This window comes from Chelonia mydas, chromosome 4 (genome assembly GCF_015237465.2).
Source record: "Chelonia mydas isolate rCheMyd1 chromosome 4, rCheMyd1.pri.v2, whole genome shotgun sequence".
Taxonomy (NCBI): domain Eukaryota; kingdom Metazoa; phylum Chordata; order Testudines; family Cheloniidae; genus Chelonia; species Chelonia mydas.
The window spans coordinates 7166757-7188882 of record NC_057852.1 but is presented as its reverse complement, the minus strand read 5'-3'; the positions used below and the strand labels follow the sequence as shown (position 1 = coordinate 7188882).

General features: G+C 43.3%; 1 protein-coding gene across 36 annotated transcripts in view; it reads right to left on the bottom strand.

Annotated features, from left to right (window-relative positions):
• ADGRL3 (adhesion G protein-coupled receptor L3) overlaps positions 1–22126 on the bottom strand; it is an 806525-nt gene that overhangs the window by 447556 nt on the left and 336843 nt on the right. For all 36 annotated transcript variants that reach the window (XM_037896575.2, XM_037896573.2, XM_037896571.2 and 33 more), the window contains one exon: positions 11017–11230. In XM_037896575.2, coding sequence (XP_037752503.1) covers positions 11017–11230 — 214 coding nt within the window. The remainder of the gene's footprint in view (positions 1–11016; positions 11231–22126) is intronic.

Genomic DNA, 22126 nt, shown 5'->3' with positions numbered 1-22126 from the left:
TGTCATGTTGGATCCTTTTTTATTCCTAGACATTCAGGCAACAGCAGTAGCCAAGATCACTTCTTTTCCATCTCTGCTTCTCAAGAAGGCTGAGAACTTTTATTTTGGAAGTGGATCATGTCTGCTGTCTGTGCCTTTGTCACATTAAAACCAGCTCATGGCAAAGAGTTGTGCATGGGGGAGCAACATGTTAAAAGCAGTCAGGAATGTCAGGCAGTGCACTGTGCCTGGCTGGCCTGTTTATTAAGCTGGGTGCTTTCATCTGCACCGGCTACTAAAGCAGTCTAAGGTATTATTTTTTATCTATAAAGCTTCACATGGTTTGAAACCTAATTGCAGTACTTTAAAAACCACCCCCTCTACATATCTGTTACCATGGCAGCTGCAAACAGTGAAGGTGCTCAGGCTGACAGCCTGGTACTTGCTCTCTTCCTTGCTGAGAGTATTTTTCTGATATGCTGGAGGGCTGGATTAGGCATGATGATTGGGAAGTTTCATGCATATTGATCCATTAGAACTGTCTATGGATTTTTTTTTTTTATTACAACATACAGATTGCTAGAGCTTGGGCAGAGGCTCCTCAAATGAATACTTTGTGCCTCATTTTAAAGTGTCTTTCTGCAAGTCACAAGTAACAGACTAACCAGAAATCTGGTAAGGTTTTGTTTGAGTTCAAAGATCAGAATCAGGGCAATGTGAATCTCAATATTCTCTATTCTCTCTTGGGTAAAATCTACAATTCCTTCCGATTACTGGAAATGCTGCAGTTATCAATAATAACAGTTTGCCTATCTATACTGCCTTCCATCTGTGGATCATACAGGGCTGCGTAAGCACCAGTGCATTAAATCTTATGACATCCCTGTGACAGAGGTCTGCAACAACATTCCATTTTGTTTTCTGAGAAATGTGTAATTAATTGTGCAGAGTATGACACAACTGTGCTACAATTTAACTGAAGTCTTCTAATTCAATCCTCGTGGAAGCATGGTCTTCTCTTTAAGGCATAAGACAAGGTGTGTGGTGATCTGTGTCCCTTACACACACTTTCCATGGGGCCTAGAGCACATCACTTGATTCAAAGTTGTCAACAGGGCATCCCAAAACAGAGGCATTCCAAATTAGTAGCCACTTGTACAAATTGTTGGCCTTAACCTCACTGCACATCAGTTCCCCCTGTACAATAAAGTGACAATCCTCTTCTATTGCATAAGGGTAGCTTAGTTCATTATCATTTTCATAGATTACAAGGCCAGAAGGGACCATTATTCCATCTACTCTGACTTCTTGTAGAACGTAGGGCACAAAACCTCCCCGAAGCAATTCCTCTTAGAGCAGATCTTTTATAAGTGGTCATCGAGATGATGGAGAATTCACCAGGACCCTTGGTAAGTTGTACCAAGAGTTGGAAAAGTGTTTTGAAATTCTCAGACAGAACATGCCACAAAATGCACATTGTTTGCATCATCATCATCACCACATTATTTTTAGACTGATTTTTTTCACAGAAACCAACCAAAACATATTAACAATCAAGTCTTCAGGAGGCGGTAAATCCCTGCCATGTCTTTCCAGCTGCACCTGACAGCTTCCTAATTATCTACCCATGCTATAAGGTAATGAGTGCCCTCACCTCCTTCAGGTAACAGGGCAAGATGAGGGCACTTCACATCTCATAGAATCAGACCCTATGCTACAACCAGATGATGTGCCTGGAAGTCAATGCGACATGACAAGACCTACATTTCCATTGATGTGTCTCTTACTCCAGGCCGGTAACACACATACCTCCTGGGTGTGGTGTTCTGTCCCATCTGCAAGGGAGGGAGAGGAGAGAGACAGACAGACTGACAGCTCTACAGCCTTAGCTAAGAGCCATGTGGTAGAGGCTCATGCACTAAGCTCCAGAGGCCCCAGGTTCGATCCCGACAACCAGGGTCTGACAGTGTTACAAGTGGGGGCTCATCTGGGATTTCAACTGGGAAGTCTCTGAAGCTCGGGATGCGCTTCCTCAGCTAGGGGAAGTATGTAACCCACACACCACTTGGGTGCAGAGTTCTGTCCCATCTAGGGGCACCAAGACCACTTACAGAGAGAGATTAATCAGTCTGCTCTACAGCCTTATCTAACAGCCATACGGCTTTTAGCTCATGCACTAAGTTCCAGAGGCCCCAGATTCGATTCTGCCTGCCAACAACTGGGGTCTGTCAGTGTTACACAGTCACTGGGGGCACTACCAGCATTGTAACCAGTGGAAAAAGTGATAGCACAAGCCACAGAAATGAGTCAAAAATCCAGGAATAACCTACTTCAAACAACTATTCCCCTGCTGGACACCTGGCAGCTACCAACTATGATTCCTGAGTGGCTATTAGAAATAGTTCGGATAGCTCCCCATCCCTCTTTGCACAGTTCACGTAGGAACCAGGGAGAACACTACTCAGGGTTCAGTCCCTTTGGTAGCCTAAATACTCCCCTGGGGGCACCCGAAAAAGGTGTGGAAGGGCAGAGGATAGGTGGCTGGCCACCCCACGCAGAATACACTCCATCTCTTAGAGACACAGCAGTTTCTGCACTACCCAGAGGAGAAAGTAGCTCCAGGAGGCACTTTGCCTGCATAGAACAGGATGCCCACAGTATTTCCGCTGGGATTGGGTGCCTTTGCATGGCCCCCAATATAGGGCTTCACGAGCAAGATGCCTTCTAGCCACTCGCAGTTATTGTCATATCCTCAATAATGCTGATGACAAACATTCTCAATCAGCAGTAAACCAGTGCTACGTGATAGCATGACCTGGTGGAGAAGTCCCACAATAGGATCCTGTGCAAGCCTGTCCCTTTGCAAACAGGGCTCTTTGCAATGTAGGGACGATAAGAGCGCTCCCAGACAATGGCTCTCAATACGCTGGGCCTCCAGAAGGCATAAGCAGTTTTGCTTTGATTATAAAAACAGCTATACAAGCCTATGAACGCTTCCTCCTTGGTCCTTTGTTCCACCTATTGGTATGGTCTGGTTATAACACAACCCCCACAACACCACATGGCCGTTCGAATGGAGGAGGATCCCAGCAGCCCTGACATTTTGAGAAGAGAGGAAATTATTGAGCTTACCTTTAAAGTTAAAAAAAAAATCAATATTTTTCTGTATTTTCTTAACTTTACTGCTCCTCCTCCTCCCACTCTCTTTGACTAAAAGACACAAGGTTAAAGCCCAATGGAAAGGCTACCACAAGTGAAATGATTTGTTTAAAGTTAAGCATTAAAATATAGGGAGGAAAACTCCACCATATATATATATATATATATATATATATATATATATATATATATATATATATATATAAAAATATGCTCATTCTAGGGTTTTGATATATATGAGCATTAACTTGGCATACCCTTCTTTCCATTGGCTTTGGTCCAGCAATATACTTAGGCAGTCTCTGGTTCAGTAGCCCCTCTCTATACAGCAAAGCACTTAGGAACACCCTTAACATTAAGCACGTGCTTCAGTGCTTTACTGAATAAGGAGAGACATAGCACGTGCTTAAATGCTTTACTGAATTGGTGCCGTAAGCATGTGTGTGACTTCAAGTATCCAAATAGCCTCATTGACTTCAATGGGGGCTACTCACATCCTTAAGGTTAAGCACATGCTTAGATGCATTGCTGGATCTGGGCTCTTCCAGGGACAAAGCACCCAAAGAGGAAACTCAAGAGAAAGAAATCAAAGGAGTTTTCTGCTTTTTTAAAAAAATAAAATCATTTGCAATGTTAATGCGATAAAGTCAAAGTCTTTTTTTTAATGAAAATGTGACACAGCTTTTTCCAATTCTGCCTAACTCTCCCCAGCTGCTTGGATGGATGATATGTTAATTTTGGGGCACAGTTGCTCGAGGGAGAACAGTACAATCTCCCATGGTACACTGCACTCCATTTATAATGGACACGGTTTGGATTCAATCGTTTGTTATAGTCCTCAGAAAGTAATTTCTCCAAAGCAAACATTCTATGAAATACAATTTTCTCTAATTATACCAGACAAACTTCAATCCAAAATGGACTTTCTGAGCTTTTATGGGCATCTGCTGCTTTAATGCTGGAAGGAAGAGCTGGCAAGTGTAGAAACGGAATGGAGAGGCCATAGAGATTTAATTTCCTATAAAATAGCTCCCCATAAGCTGTTTAAACTTTCCTTAGCTAGACCAATTCTCTGAACAGGAGATTCCACAAACACTACCGCAGATTTATGGTGTTCCCTTCCAAAACAACCCCATGTTCCCAGCTACAAAATTAATTTAAACAAACAGAGAAGAAAGGAACAGACTCACTTGGATGGTTTTTGAGTAATTTTTATAATCTACCATAAATCTGATCACACAACCTGTTTCACACACTTACACTTCTGTCACACACACTTCCTTGCTTCCACAACCAACCCACAGAAATAACGTAATACATATGAAATTGGGCACACAGAGCTGCTGATTAAGAATCGACTGTGGTCATACAGCTACTAGCAAACCAACAGTGGGACTGTGTATTTATTAATTCAGGTTTCCGAGTAGCAGCCATGTTAGTCTGTATTCGCAAAAAGAAAAGGAGGACTTGTGGCACCTTAGAGACTAACCAATTTATTTGAGCATAAGCATCATGAGCTACAGCTCACTTCATCGGATGCATTCAGTGTATATAAATCTCCCCACTGTATTTTCCACTGAATGCATCCGATGAAGTGAGCTGTAGCTCACGAAAGCTTCTGCTCAAATAAATTTGTTAGTCTCTAAGGTGCCACAAGTCCTCCTTTTCTTTTTATTAATTCAGTGAATGAGAATGAGATGTGTGTGTCATGTATGTTAATCTCCTTTCCACATGCAGATTGCATTGCACGGGATTCACTGTCATGAGGAGTTTGGTTTCCAGTCCTTTTGTTATTATTGTTGTTGTTAATATTATTATTACTGGTAAAGCCAAACTCATGGAATTAAAATCTGCATTCATTTGTGAATCCAGCATAAAAACTGCTGAACTGATGAATGTTGCACTTGGGGCACTGGTCATAAGCAATAACCTGTCAACATATAGATGCTTTTTAGGACAAAATGGCAATGTTAGAGCTGCTGCATTTCCCATTCTGTCAGCTCATCTGGTGCAAACAACTCTTCTCCGAGGTTCAGCTGTAAACGTGTATTCTGAGCTGAACACTTGTGGACTGGGAATGTGTTTGTTCGGTCATGTAATGGTTTTCTTTTAACGCTGTTTCAGCTGTTTGAATTAATGGAGATTTTAAAAAATAATAATGGTATAAAAATGCCAACCATTTTTTCTGCTCCTGAAATGAAAACTATGTTTTGGTTATTTTTGTGGAATTCAGAGGTGGCTCGTTAATACTGTGACTTCGCAATTCTTGACAAAAAGTCCATTACAATTGTCCAACAGTTCAAATGGAATAAGTGGCTATACTTTATTGAGTCTCCCATTGTCTTCAGTGGGCTTTGGCCAGATCCCATGGACATCGTTATTTAGTAGGGTTCCCTGTATCCATTTTACCTTCCCCACTCTAACCAAAGTACCCTGCCTATAATGACCACATCATCACCTGCACGACTGAGAAGGATAGGGAATCAGCACAAGTCTTCTGCTAACCCAATGAGTTTTTGCTAAGCAACTTGGATCAGGTGGAGGCAACAAGAGCTAGAGATTAGTCATTAAAATAGGGGTTTCTTAAAACCCACAGACACATCGTTATCTCACAAGGTCCTGGCACTGACTCCTATGGCTAACACTTCATTCAGATTTACAGCATGCTGGGGAGCCACTAGGCCTTCTTCATATATTTTGGGGAAAAGGCTGGCACATGATGGACACCACCAGATACAAAACAAATCTGCTTCTGGCCCTAAGGGGGCAGAATGTTTTTTTATTCTGCCTGCACTCAGCGGATTAAGGGCTTCTATTTGAAGGCATTAATGTCCTCAACAAGAGAATTATCGTAATTCCACTACAATCCCACCACAACCAAGCAACCGGCTGCTGTGATGTTGTAGCCATTGCTCTTTATTTTAAGAGGCAATATAATGAACAAATTTCCACAGATAGCTCCAACAAAAATCTGCACTTGAGAGTTTGATTTAAACATACAGGAATTCTGAGTCAAAAGGGCTTACTTTCTACATGCAACAACAACAGCAGTTGTCCAGAGAGACCACTCAGTTGGTATTTTCAACTTTATACCCCCAACATTGAACCATTCTAAGTAAAGCTAAAAAAATACCACATTAATGTGTCAAATACAAATGTAAACTATTTTTTTCATGTGGCTTAATTCAGTGGAAGAGAAGGGCAGAAATGTCTTACAATCAACTATAAAACACTCCACCAAAACATAAAGTTACCTTAATCATTAAGGGCTACATAAATGTTGTCATGACTTCAATGAGCATTCTTTATCTAAGTTGATATTGTAATAAAATCAGCATTGTGTGATATTAACATCTTAATCAATAATAAACTGGATTTAATAATTCTGTATGTAGTTATGAAGGGAAATACATTGAATGTGATTAATTGAACAGGAACAAGCATTTGTGAATCCTTCACAAACATTTTGAGTGCCAGCAAAAATCCTGAAATGTTTAGCAGTTAACAATTGCTTTTCACAACCATGCTGGATTACATTTTTGGACCCAGGTCCTGCAAATAAACTCCTACAATAAACTCCATGTAGGTTGACACCTCCTGGTGAAATTGCACACACTCAGGATTGGCACTTAAAGTTTAGCTGATACAGTACACGTGACTCCTATCTCAGCCCTGGTCTACACTATGAGTTTAGGTCGAATTTAGCAGCCTTAGATTGATTTAACCCTGCACCTGTCCACACAACAAAGTCATTTTTGTCAACTTAATGGGCTCTTCAAATTGATTTCTGTATTCCTCCCCGACGAGGGAATTAGCACTGAAATTGACATCGCCGGGTCAAATTTGGGTTAGTGTGGATGCAATTAGATGGTATTGGCCTCCGGGAGCTATCCCAGAGTGCTCCATTGTGACCGCTCTGGACAGCACTTTCAACTCAGATGCACTAGCTAGGTACACAGGAAAAGCACTACAAACTTTTGAATTTCATTTCCTGTTTGGCCAGTGTGGTGAGTTCATCAGCAGAGGTGACCATGCAGTCCCAGAATCACAAAAGAGCTCCAGCATGGACCGAACATGGAGATACTGGATCCGATCGCTGTATGGGAGACGAATCCGTGCTAACAGAACTCCGTTCCAAAAGACGAAATGCCAAAATATTTGAAAAAATCTCCAAGGGTATGAAGGACAGAGGCTATCACAGGGACCCGCAGCAGTGCCACGTGAAACTTAAGGAGCTCAGCAAGCCTACCAAAAACCACAGAGGCAAACGCCCGCTCGGGGTCAGAGCGCCAGACATGCCACTTCTATGATGAGTTCATGCAATTCTAGGGCGTGCCCCTACAACTACCCCACACCTGTACGTGGACTCCTGCAAGGGAGTCTCACGCAACAGGGATGAGGATTTTGGGGACGAGGAAGATGATGAAGAGGAGGTTGAAGATAGCGCACACCAGGCAAGCGAAGAAACCGTTCTCCCCGACAGCCACACACTGTTTTTCACCCTGGATCTAGTACTCTCCCAAGCCGGGCTCCCGGACCTTGAAGGCAGAGAAGGCACCTCTGGTGAGTGTACCTTTGTATATATAATACACAGTTTAAAAGCAAGCGTGTTTAATGATTAATTTGCCCTGAAGACTTGGGATGCATTCGCGGCCAGTACAGCTACTGGAAAAGTCTGTTAACGTGTCCAGGGATGGAGCGGAAATCCTCCAGGGACATCTCAAGGAAGCTCTCCTGGAAGTACTCCCAAAGCCTTTGCAAAAGGTTTCTGGGGAGGGCAGCCTTATTGCGTCCTCCATAGTAGGACACTTTACCACTGCAGGCCAGTAGCATGTAGTCTGGAATCATTGCATAAGAAAGCAAAACAGGGTGTGGTCCCAGTGTTTGCTGGCATTCAAGCAACATCCATCCTTTATCTCTCCGTGTTCTCCTCAGGAGAGTAATATCATTCATGATCATCTGGTTGTAATAGGGGAATTTTATTAAGGAGACATTAAGAGGTGGCCGTTCCTGCTGGGCTGTTTGCCTGTGGCTGAAAAAAAATCATCCCCGCTGTTAGCCATGCGGTGAGGGGAGGGGTGAAGCGATTACTGCAGAGAATTTTGCTGTGGGGGGGGGGAGGGGTAGCTGGTTTGTGCTGCACCCAACCACTCCACCCCAGAGGACTGCCCAAGCAACAGAAGGCTAGCATTCAATAAGTTTTGAAGTTCAGTGTGGCCTTGTCCTTCCCTCCTCCCCCACCCCTCCCGAGCTACCTTGACAGTTATCCCCCTATTTGTGTGATGAATAAATAAAGAATGCATGAATTTGAAACAACAATGACTTTATTGCCTCTGCAAGCAGTGATCGAAGGGGGGAGGCGAGGATGGTTGGCTTACAGGGAAGTAGAGTGAACCAAGGGGGCGGGTTTTCATCAAGGAGAAACAAACAGAACTGTCACACCGTAGCCTGGTCAGCCATGAAACTGGTTTTCAAAGCTCCTCTGATGTGCAGCGTGCCCTCCTGTGCTCTTCTAACCACCCTGGTGTCTGGCTGCGCGTAATCAGCAGCCAGGCGATTTGCCTCAACTTCCCACCCCACCATAAACGGCTCTCCCTTACGCTCACAGATATTGTGGAGCAAGCAGTAATAACGATGTAATAACAATTACAGCAAGCAGTAATAACAATGGGAATATTGGTTTCGCTGAGGTCTGAGTCAGTAAACTGCGCCAGCGTGCTTTTAAACGTCCAAATGCACATTCTACCACCATTCTGCACTTGCTCAGCCTGTAGTTGAACAGCTCCTGACTACTGTCCAGGCTGCCTGTGTACGGCTTCATGAGCCATGGCATTAAGGGGTAGGCTGGGTCCCCAAAGATAACTATAGGCATTTCAACATCCCCAATGGTTATTTTCTGGTCTGGAAAGTAAGTCCCTTGCTGCAGCTGTTCATACAGACCAGAGTTCCTGAAGATGCGAGCGTCATGTACCTTTCCCGGCCATCCCACGTTGATGTTGGTGAAATGTCCCTTGTGATCCACCAGAGCTTGCAGCACCATTGAAAAGTACCCCTTTTGGTTTATGTACTGGCTGCCTTGGTGATCCGGTCCCAAGATAGGGATGTGCCTTCCATCTATTGCCCCACCACAGTTAGGGAATCGCACTGCAGCAAAGCCATCCACTATGACCTGCACATTTCCCAGACTCATTACCCTTGATAGCAGCAGCTCCATAATTGTGTTGGCTACTTGGATCACAGCAGCTCCCACAGTAGATTTGCCCACTCCAAATTGATTCCTGACTGACTGGTAGCTGTCTGCCATTGCAAGCTTCCACAAGGCTATCGCCACTCACTTGTGAACTGTGAGGGCTGCTCTCATCTTGGTACTCTTGCGCTTCAGAGCAGGGGAAAGCAAGTCACAAAGTTCCATTAAAGTGCCCTTACGCATGCGAAAGTTTCTCAGCCACTGGCAATCGTCCCAGACCTGCAACACTATGCGGTCCCACCAGTCTGTGCTTGTTTCACAGGCCCGGAATCGGTGTTCAATGGCATGAGCCTGCCCCATTGCCACCAGGATGGCCAAATTGCCGGGGCCCATGCATTGAGAGAAGTCTGTGTCCATGTCCTCATCACTCTCATCACCGCGCTGCCATCGCCTCCTCGCCTGCTTTTGCAGGTTCTGGTTCTGCATATACTGCATGATAACGCACGAGGTGTTTATAATGCTCATAACTGCCACGGTGATCTGAGCGGGCTCCATGCTTGCCGCAGCATGGCGTCTACAGGAGAGCAGAGTTGCAGGGGAAGTGGTGGTTAGATGACCAGTTTTGCAGACCTACTGCACCGTAGGCTGCCAGGACACAACAGATGAGCGGGCTGCATAGTTGCCATGATACGGTGAGACAAGAGCAGCTGAGCAGAATTGCAGCAGTAGCAGCCCTGCGAGACCACCAGGAGAGCAGAGTGCCAGCGGAAGCGATGGATGACGAGGGTCATATAGACGACCTGTGAGGTGGATTCATAGCATCAGGAGAGCAGAAGAGCAGTGGATGACGACGATGGTTAGCAGTCCTACTGCACCGTCTGCTGAAAGCAGTATGGCGCCTGCTCGGAAAAAAGGCACGAAACGATTCTCTGCCGTTGCTTTCACGGGCGACTGATGACATGTACCCAAAACCACCCGTGACAATGTTTTTGCCCCATCAGGCATTGGGAGCTTAACCCAGAATTCCAATGGGCCACGGGAACTGTGGGATAGCTACCCACAGTGCAACGCTCCGAAACTTGACGCTAGCCTCAGTACTGTGGAAGCACTCCGCCGACTTAATGCACTTAGTGCATTAGTGTGGGGACACACACAACCGACTATATAAAATCGCTTTCTAAAAATCGACTTCTATAAATTTGACCTAATTTCGTGGTGTAGACATACCCTCACAGAAAGGTTTCCATAAAAGCATAAATCAAGTCATCTTGCATGGGATTTTAGCTTTTGTATCAATCTAATGACCATGGCAAACTGCAAGCAATCAACAGTGTGTATTGATTAAATCAGCTTTACAACCTTTCTGTATGACAACAGCACAAGAGAAGGGAAAGGACTTTTGTTATATAACAAATGTCTCAATATTCATGCATTTTGGACACAAAATCAAGGCACAGGAAGAGACAGAATTAGAGTGACCTACCAATAGTCACAAATATTAGCTATAGCATGTCTCTTTTTACCCTAGTATACTATGGAACATGCTCATTTCACAGCCTGTGACCATTCCACCGTACCCACACACACAAACTCCCCGTACCTGTATAATCTCTTGCAAACACACAGCAATGCATATATACGTAGTGGATTAAATCAAACATCCAACAAGCAAAGCATGTTAAATACCATACCTTTGAGTCATAATCTTATAGGCATCTGGCAGATAACAGCGGATATTCTCCATCTGAGCAGGATCAGAGTCACAGATTTTATCATCAGTCCTCCCATAGTTGGCACTTTCAATCATGATGACATCTGTTCCCGGGCAGCGAAGTTCTATTGGATAGCTCTCACAGGACAGTTCCCGTCGGACCACGGCCATAGGAACTGGGGCACGACTGAAAGCTAGAGAGGATAAAACAAAGCATTTATCTTTAGCATGGAGAATAGGATTAAAAGCAGGAACACTGCCTTTTTTATTGTTTTTGTACCATATATTCAGACCTTTTCTAAAGGGTTTGGCTCTGGGTGATACTCACACTTGACTACCCTTGCAGTGTGGATAGAGCACTGGACAGGGACTGAGGAGACCTGGGTGCTATTCCTGACTCTACCATGGACCTGCTGGGTGACCATGGACAAGTCACTTCATCTCTCTGTACCTCAGTTTCCCCACCTGTAAAAAGGGGGTGATGACACTGACTTCCTTTGAGGTCTACTGATTGAAAAGTGCTACAAAAGAGCTAGATATATTATTTCCTTCAGTATTACACCATGGGGATGTTCTGTTTTGTTTTTAAACAAATAGCCTTCACAAGTTACAAGAACTTTAAGCATAAAATTATTTTATTATTGCGTTCCATGTGAAAAGCTTCACAGAGTTACCAAGTTCCGCATTTCTTTATTGTTCTTGATTAAGGGGGGAAATTATCTTTTGGATGAGACTTCAAATGCCAGGGTTCAGTGTGCTCTGTCTCTCTTGCATAGGGTAACCAGATTGCAACTGTGAAAAATCAGGACGGCGGTGGGAGGTAATAGGTGCCTATATAAGAAAAAGCCCCAAAAAATGGGACCGTCCCTATCAAAATGGGACATCTGGTCACCCTACTCTTGCATGACACTCTTTGTGAGGGCACATGGGTTTGCCAGTGCTCGTGGATAACATTTCCCTAATGACCTCCCTCAGTTTTACCAGTGGCTTCGACGGAAGCAGAGTTAGGCCAACGCTGAGTACTTTTCAAAATCACACACACACACACAAAGCACTCAAAATCAGCCCTGGAACCGCCTCTGTGTACACCTGAATTTGGTCCAGGTCCTTCAAATGTTGCTAGAAATCTGAGTAATTTTTATATGTGGATAACTATGAAATGTATGGGAATGCAATTTGCAGTATACTTCATCTTTGATCCTGGTCCATTGGGATACATCACATGACATACCCTTTGTGTCAAGTCACATTGAATTTCTCCTATATTCTTGATCTGACTGAGCTTCTCCCATATGATCAGGAGCCTGCTTAGCAGAAGCTATTTCTTCTGGCTTTAATCAGTAAGAGAAGGGTCCTCTGATCCAGCCATGGAAAATATATTTTCTCCCTGTCCTCGCCCCTGTGTCTGAGCGACTGATTGGCAAGCAGCATCCAAGCAAATTATATTCATTTCTGTATAGTGTTCTATCAGTGCACACTGCCTTGTCATTCATTTGTACTTTGGCTCCAGTAAATATATTCTGGCATTTAGACGTTGGTAAGGATTACCCTGAGATCAGAGTTTTGTTGTTGTATCAGAGCTGTGGTCTAATCCTTGTGAACTGCTGAAAGAGGGCTGTGCACTCCTTCTCTAATTCCCCCACTTAGTATTATTTCATGTTTTCGCTCATAAAGTAAATGTATCCCAGTTTTACACAAGGAACATTCTTTCCCAGAGATCAGAATTCTATTGTTTCCTTGACGTCTCTGTTGCACCTATGGTTGCCAACCCTCCAGGATTGTCCTGGAATCTCCAGGAATACAAAATTAATCTTTCATTAAAGATTATATCATGTGTTGAAACCTCCAGGAATACATCCAACCAAAATTAGCAACCCGAGTTTCACCGAAGAGTTCAACTCAACCATAGAAGGCAGGGGGGACGGGAACCATGTTTGCTCACGTCCTGCCAACCCAGGTGAACACCTTCTCACACACAAAAAACTTGCAACTCCATTTTACAGTACATTTGGAAGGGTTTGCACACCCCAATTACAAAGGTAATAGGTCTGAAAGTTCACCCTGCTTTGTGGAACACTGAGCTAAAAAGTGGCCAGGGAAGTATTCTTGTTTGCACATATTTTCTTTGGTGTTGGCCCCTTTCAAAGGCAGCCAGCTTTTGGGGAAGAGCTGTGCAAATTCTCACTGAAGCAATTTTTCTACCAATCACTGACTTTTTGAGCAGAATGGTGGCTTTTAGCACAGAGATAGGGCCGACCTCATCCCCTCCTAGTGCCAAGTCCTCAGAGAACTCTTATTAGCTGCCAGAGATAGTGGCAAGATGAAGAGTCCAACCAACGTCTGCTGTTTTTGGCTGAGTTTTGGAGCTTTGTTTGTTGGCTGGCTCCTCTGGCAATCTGGATTTTCTCTTAGGGCAGACAGTAGCCATCTGTGTTTTACACACAACGAAGAGGAAGTCTGCAATGAAGAGGAACTTTTCGGTCATTGTTTGCCCCACTTTGGGGGGTTCTGGCACATACATGGATCTCAGCAGCTTGAGAGACATGGTCTAAGTACCTCTTATACCTTGTAGCCACCTCAATATATATGAGCTCTAAATCTAATACTTTCCGAAGTAGGTTTCTGCTTTTGATTTCTATACTTGAACTGAGTTGTTAGGTTGTTTTATTTATTTAAGCAAATCTATGCCTGCAAATTAATTGGCCTTCAAAATGAAGCTGCTAGAGAATACCAAATTTACACAAACAAAAATTAACCACTCTGTTGTTCACTTGTACAAATCTGATGCATTTGTCGAGTGGCAAACTTGAGCATATATTGTTGAACATCATTCATAACACAACTGGTGTAAAATGAAGATTGGTAGTTATTACTAATAATAATGGTTTTGTTAGAATATATATTTAACTGAGGGATTTCAGTCTGACCCGACTGCTCTAATCTCAAATTGACACTACAGAAGTTGACTCTACAGACAGTAACAGTTCAATATTTGGGGTTCACGCTGCAGAATTTGATTTTGCAATTACTGTGAACGTACAGAGGATTAATAAAAGCAGTATGCATGTTTTTCAATGAGGTGTGAGAGGACATTTCAGTTTCTTACCTCTACTGTAAGATACACAAGGAAGATGGAGTCTGTACGCCATTGATCTGCTGAACACTCAAAGTTAATCTCCAAATATAGAGCTTCCAAAGAAACATTTATGGCTTACTTCCCATTAAGAGACAACAATAGCACATGCTACCCTAGCGCATGCTGTGCCAGACTCAAACATGAGCAGACATTATTTTCAATGTACTGGAAAACAGTATTCTGACATAGGCTACTCAAACAATAACGTCCCAGGGACACGAGTGCCGGCCCTCAAAAAGACAACACTAACAGAGATACCACATGCGCTGTGCAACAATAGTCATGTTCTAGGTCGAGTGTGAGGAAATATCTAAGGCACTGTAGATAATTATTTTCTCTTTATTGAAAAGAAAAGGTAAATATCTCAGATACCACAGTGTAATAACCAAAGGCTGCTGCCTATATTTTATGGAAACCACTGTTAATTGCCCTTTCCTGCTTCCTCCAAATATTAGTGTAGCGCATATCACGTTCATCTTTCATGACGGCTGCAGTAAATATTTCAAGTGTTTGATATTTTGAGGTCCTTTTAAGCAAATCTATTATTATTATTTAATGTTTTGGTCCTACATAATAACCTCACTTAAGCAATTTCCCTTGATTTCTCTATGAATTGCAAAAATTTCTGCTATGAAATCACACATGTCGAAGTCCAAACATGAAGGATAACACTCATTACAAGCATCCCATAGTTTGATTTATAGAAATGCTTTTTCTTAAAAAAAAAAAAAGCTGCCTATCCATACACTATAGGCTCCTTTGATATAACTTTAAAAATATACCCTCGGTGTGCAGCAGTAGTTTGTACAACCTATCACCAGTGAGCCAGGCAATTTCAAAACAAGGCCTCCCCTGCCGCCTTTGAATAACAATCTTTACAATCTCCATCTCACACACAGATCCTTATTGTGGTTCCTAAACAAGTGACCTGATTGTCCATTTGTGGGGCAGACAATTGTCCATTTGCAGGAAGCATCCAGGGGCGCACACAGTCTGAGTGGGGTAAAGTGCTTTATTTCAGACAAAGTCAGGAATGACACAGACTCAACATGACTCCTAGATGTTGTGAGAACTTCCAAAAACTCTGAAATGCCTCCTGCCACATTGATTTTCAAAATAGCTCAGTACCCAACTGCTCCTACTGAAATCAACTGCCTTATTCAGGAGCCTAAATGCAGATGCAGGAATCACTTATTTTTTAAAATCTTGACCTAAAAGATATGAGGTGCAAAAATCAATGGTAAGAGGCTAGTGTCTCTTCACATCCGAATGATAGAGCTATCCTATTATCCTTTGTTTAATGTCAGTAACCTTGCTTATTGGCTAGCGCTCAGTAAGAACAGTTGCACGTTGTTTTACTCAAAACTGCTGAAGGCAGATGTGGTGACTATTTTACTTTTGAAACGACATCCAGGACAACCCGCGATGGAACCTCATGCTGCTGAAATTACACAGGGCCAAGCGGTAACAGAGGGTGAGATGGTAACAGGTAATGACAGGATTTATCTAGGCAATACAGAATTTCTTCTTCTTTGTTAATTTCTAGAGTTGGAAAATTAAACAAGTCATCAGAATCTTTTGCTTTCCTCCTGACCCCTTCACTTTTGACCTCAAAACATAATTGCCTCTTGTAATGCCTACAGGGCATCCATCAGCTCGTAGTTATTACTGCTGCACTTAATCAAATGCTAAAATATCCTTTAAATTACATGTATTCTTGCTTGCTACAGACTTGCTGAGCTTCATTACAGTTAGAAACATGATGGCAGCAGATGTACTGTTAAAGAAATTGTGGATTGATGTTTTTAATTAGAATTCATGTGTTATTTCCCCTGAAAAAGTATTGCAGTCTAGATTTTCAGAGTGCATTTTAAGTGTTCACATTGGGACAATGATGCAGAAAAATGCACATGCAAAGAAATAATTATTTTCAGTAATTCTATGCAGGTAAAAATATGGGAACTGCCCCGTTAAATACCTTACTGCTCCCAATTTCAAGTGCAATGCATCATTTTGCCCCTGCAAATTCAGGGATATGTTTTTGTGTTTGCAATTTCTCACTAGCCGACATCCCCATATTAGGCCTTTATTCAGAAAAAAAAAATCTATTCAGGAAGGCTGCTTAAGTATGCGCTTAACTTTAAATCACTGAAGACATTGGGCCTTAAGCACTTACTTAAAGTTAAGCGTAGGCTTAAGTGCTTTTCTAAATTGAGGCCTTGTTTAGAATACTTGCCTCTTTCTATTTAAAACAAAGTATTATTAGTGCCCTGATTTGCAGTAGGTAAACATACATCTAAACGCTTCTTTTTCCCCTCTGGCCTTCACCATCAAGAAAAAGAATAGTGGAAAGTGAAAATTCATTTAAAGATATTACCGCAAATGTTTATTTAACTGAAAAGGATTCTCCCCTTTCCAAATCCCCTTTAATTACACATATTCATTCTGGTTCGTCAAACCTCTTTCTCTGAAATGCTTGTTATTTCAAAGTGGCTGAAAAACTAACTCATGATTGGAATATGAGGATAGAAATCTCTCCCTTTGTCTCATTACATAGACTGAAAATATTTAATAGTTAGGGATTGTGCATCCTTTTCTGATTATGTTCCTGCCGTGGGATAGGGAAAAAAACAAACTACACTGTTCCCAGAACAGGAAAGGGTTAAAGATCTGTCCTTGAGACAGAGGCTGATCCTGGCCTGCCTCTGTGACACCAATATCATTATCAGGGTCCTTTGCAATGTGGAATTTCTGTATAAAGGCCATGATTCACCATGGCATTAGTCTAATTTAACACTGGTATGCTTCCACTGATGGAGCTATGCTGGCATAAAACCAGAGTAACAAAGTAGTAAATCATGCCCCCTACATTCATCTTTAACTCTAGTAGCCAGCAAGATAGTGGCTGATAGAAGCTCGTAGATATTCAAGTTGGAGTCTGTAATGAGATAGTGATCTGAACGATGCGTTTCTAGAGTCTGCTGTCTTAGGAGCCACGAGGGCTAGGCATTGACGTTGTATACTACTGGGAAGCCGGGCACGTGTACTAGGGGTGGTTGAATGGTCTTGTGTTGATGGCACTTGATTTCAGCGTGGCCAAAAACCATGAGACTGGCTTAAAAATCATGAGGTTAGAAAACCAAAAGGGTTTTGTTTACTATCTGATTTCTGAAACTCTGTGTTTCACCCAGGTGATATTTTTGGGCTTTTCAGGGCTAGAAAAAGTTTTTAATTGACACTGAAATTGTCACCAAATCACTTGCCTCCAAGAGCTGGGGATTTAAGTAAAGCACCAAGCAGCAGACAACTCAGGGTAAAATTGCAAAATGCAGCAAGGAGATCTAGGTTTGATTCCAACTCTATCTCAGGTTTCCTGGATGACCTTGGACAAGTCAATTAATCTCTCTGTGCCTCAGTTCCCTTTCTGTAAAATGGAAATTATAATACTTCCTTTTTCCTTCTCTTTGCCTGCCTTGTCTATTTAGGCCCTGACTCAGGAAAGCTCTTAAGGACATGCTTAAGTCCATCCCTTTTCAGAAAATTACTTCAATGGGACATAAGCAGCTTATGGTTAAAGGTAAACGTACTTATATGCTTTCCTGAATTGGGCCCTTAGATTGTAAGTTCTTCTTCTTCCTATGTATATATACAGCAGCCAGCAAAACAGGGCCCCAATATCAGTTAGATCTGGCATGTGTATTTTAATATAAATAATGGTACTAAAAGGGTTCAAAGTCTGTTCATGAGACAACAGACCTTAGAGTTGTCATTGGCTCCTCAGATATCAAAATTTTGTCCAGGAGCGTCTGTGTGCACTGGTCCCATGTCCTGGACTTAGACCAGTGCAATTTTCAGTCCCAGCTGTTACTGGAATGTAAATCATGTGAAACTCAGCTAGTGTTTCTGTGCCCTGCTAAAATGGACCCAGGCTGCTTCCCTGTTAGTGTCACTCAACCACGTTCTGTTCTCATTAACTGAGTCGCAGTAGTCTGAGGTGATATTGACTTTCCTGCTGTTCTACTGGAATTAAAAGAAGGTCTCTATTAGAGTCTGGCTGGGGACTCTAACCTAGCCCCGAGAGCCCTACTCTTTTACAACCCTAACCCTAGTGCCGAGAACTTATCCTTTGCAGCCCTAACCATAACCTGGCCAGTTGGAGCTGCCAGAGGTACGCCAAACAAGAAACAGCTACAAGGACCTTAGTTCTAACAGCAACTTCCATCTAAGTTCCTTTTATATAGACTATGGTGCCATTAGCAGCTTCATCCATCCCACTAGAAAACTCAAGTGACCCTCACTGGGGATTCGCTCCCAGACTATGTGAGTGGGAAATAATAAAGGTCCTGCATGGCCATGCTGGAGCGTTTGAACTATACAGTTCCCTTATGTTGGAGAAGGGGCACATGAGCAGAGTGCGGTGAACACAAAAGGGCACTGCACACACTGCCAGGCTCTCCAGCTCACCAAGGTCCTGGCCTGAGCGAATCCATCATGGAATGGATTGCCGACTGCACTACAACCTCTTCCCCCAGGCTCGGCTCGTGAAGGTTCATTTTCTTCCCATCTGCATTTCATTCACTGAGAACATTCCTTGTTTTAAATTTCTAAACATCTCTCAGGCTCGGTTCTCCTACAGCACCCCAAGGCAGGAGACCCATCCCTTCGGCAGGCCCACAGTCAGTCACCAGCTCCGCTCTGGTGCCCTTCAACGACCGCTGCTGCTACACCCCAGCTTTCCACCACCAGGGGCTGATGATGGTCCGTGCGTACATTGCAACCTCCCTGCCACTCGCAGCTCACAGATCTCCACTTTTCCCCTCCCATCTCCCCCAGCTCTAAGTGCAGAGACCACTCTCTCATACCACAGTCCTAAGAGGGGAAAGATGAAGACAAGGAGGATAGGTATGGGAGGGAGAAAGAGGTATAGGAATACCCTGGAAGCCATAAAAGGAAGAAAGATTGGGGGCATGGCATTCAGAGGGCCACATGGGGAAAGTGACCTCAAAGTCATGGAGAGGGGAGGTAAGGAGAGGCCAATTTTTGTGTAAGGAGACCTAGATCCAGAGAGATGAGGGATTGGGGGGATTATTTGGGAATATAAATTGACAGGGAGGGTGGGGAAGCATAAAGAGAGAGAGAGAGAGAAAAAACACAAAAGCTCAGACACCGAGGGACAAAAGCCTGGCAGTGGGAGCAGGATGATAAAGCGCAGAGGGAACAGTAACAAGAAATGAAGGCGTCAGGCCAGGAGAGGTTTCACAAGGACAAAGCAGAGCTGGACCTTCAGGAACAGCATAGAAGTGTAAAGGGTCTTGGGCTGGAAGGGACAGAGCCAGGTGAATGATCTTCACTCGCAGCCTGGCCCTTCCTGGCATGTTTATGTTTGTTCACACTGCCAGTGAGAACAGGACAATCTCACGCTTTTGGCCTTTATATCTGTGGCAGGCGACAAGAGCCACCGCCCTCTAGAGCAGCGCTGCAATGCCCTGCTCGCAAACACAAGAAGGGCAAATGAACTCGGTGGGGGTGAGGAAGACTGTTTTCCATCTCATCAGTCATCACAGGAAAGGCCAGGTGAATATTCATACAGTTTCCATAACAGTTTTGCAAAGCTCTTCCAGCTGATCCTCAGGGAAGGATGGCACTGAATATCTGAGATAGAAGGCTTAGCCTCTGGAAGGACAAAGACCCAGGATCTCAGGAGTAGAAAGGGAGATGGTCAAGAGAAATTCCCTGGGCTAGGGCTCTGGAAGGAAGCACACTGGAGTTGTGTAAGAGGGTGGCCTAATTTAACGCAGTGCTTGGTGGGCAGTGCCCAAGGATAATCAGCCTTCCTTAAAACCTGTCAGGAAGTTTTGGAGTTCAGGGTACATTTCTGGTCTGAGCTAAAGCTTTTTCATATGGGCTTACCTGGGGAAAAAGGAACAGAAGGAAGGAAATTTGACACACAACATATAGTTTCCAAGGGGTCACTGCAGGCCAAGCAAGCACCACTTATGTTTTGGGTTAGTCTACACATGGAGTTATCCTAGAATAGCTACATAGGAATAACAATTTTAGAATAACTATTCCTGCATAGCCCTGTATGTGGACACACTTATTCCTGAATACGAATGTCCACACATGGACTTAATTAGGAATAGCTATCGTGCTTTAAATTCACTCCCTACCTTAATCCAAATTAAATTCCCAATGGAGACAACCCCTGGAAGGAGACTGAGTAAGGGACTGAGGTGTGGGCGGTCTGGCCAAGTGGTCACAGCTGGGCTGTGGTCCACATGTTAGGGACAACAGTCAGTGAGCAGGCGTTAGAGGAGCTGCTGGAGCTGAGTTCAATAAGCAATAGTCAGGGGCGAAGTCAGACTGGGGTCGGAGAGAAGAGATCAGAGGTCGTACCGGGCTGGAATCAGGAGGCAAGAATCAAGGTCAGAGTCAGACTGGGATTGGAAGCCAGCGCTCAGGAGACAAGATAAGATCTGGAGTCGCAGCAGGCCCACACAACTTCATGGGGCACGCTCCAGGGTTAAATAGGGGGCTTAGCCAATCAGAGAGTTGCAGGGTGCAGTCACCCTGGGTCTCTTGGGTGGTACTTCCTGCGGTGCCTATTCTCTATGGAGCAACCTGGCTGCGCCTCTGCAGCACCTCCTGCTGGCACTGAGGGAACATTAGCTGCCCCACGCTCTGCAGACCTGGGTTCGTGTCCCTGGCTCCTTACACTCAGGAAAGCTGGGTTTAATTCTGACACAGACTTGCTACGTGACCCTGCGTCTCAAACTTGCAGGGCCTCGGTTCCCCATCCATAAAATGCAGACACTGAGACTTCCTTTGAATAGCTAGATTGTAAATTCATAGCAACAGGGACTGCCTCTTATTGTGTGTCCATATGGTGCCTACCACAAAGGGGCCCTGACCATTGTGACTTCCAGGAGCTACTCTCACATAAACAGTTATATTGTATTGCGTCCAAGTCGGAGTTACTTGGCACCCAGGGTTTAATTGTAAGAGAACAAGCTTTTAAAAAGAAAAAAGTAATAATTCTCCTTATTAGCCCCAATTATAGTTTATATTGAATCATATACTATTCACTGGATATTAGACTTTTCTTTATGATTATGTCAACTCTGAAACAATGGACCAAATTCTGATCTGTTTTGAACTGGTGTAATTCTGGCCCACTGATGCCAATGGAGTTTTTTAGACATACACTGGCGTAACTGACGTCGGAATCTGTAATTGACATTGAAATCTGGCTCATCGTCTGGGTGTTGCAATCCCAAGTTGAAGGTCCTGAGCTGAAAAAATAAAATGTTAAGGACCTGATTCTCCTCTCACTTACACCATCGTAAGTCAGGAGCAGCCCCAACAAAATCAATGGAGTTATACTGGTACAGAAATGGTGTAAGTATATGATAGGAAATAGTACAATGAACAGAGCCAGGTCTGATTATTCTCTCACTATGGTGTAAATCAGAAGCTGCTCCAATTAAGTCAAGGGAACCACAAAGGTATAGAAAACTCTGTAAGAGAGAAGAGAGTCAGACCAGCTGGGTGCATCTGGAATTTACTGAAGCACAGAATGACCCAAAATAATGTATTCCTAAAATCTCTTCAAAGTTAAAGTTTAATCCGGATTTGTGGTCCCTTGAGTCATCCCTAAAGGGGAACGTTAAAGCTCCTGTAAAAATATTTGCATTATTAAAGAAATGATGAATGGTGAGATAACGATTGCTTTGTACTGTTTATGGACTTATTTACTATTGCATTAAATCTATTTTAAGCCATCACTGACCAGAAGGAGGATGTGTATGAAATAGGGCTGTCAAGTGATTAAAAAAAATAATCGTGATTAATCGCGATTAATCGGACTGTTAAACAATAATAGAATACCATTTATTTAAATATTTTTGGATGTTTTCTACATTTTCAAATACATTGATTTCAATTACAACACAGA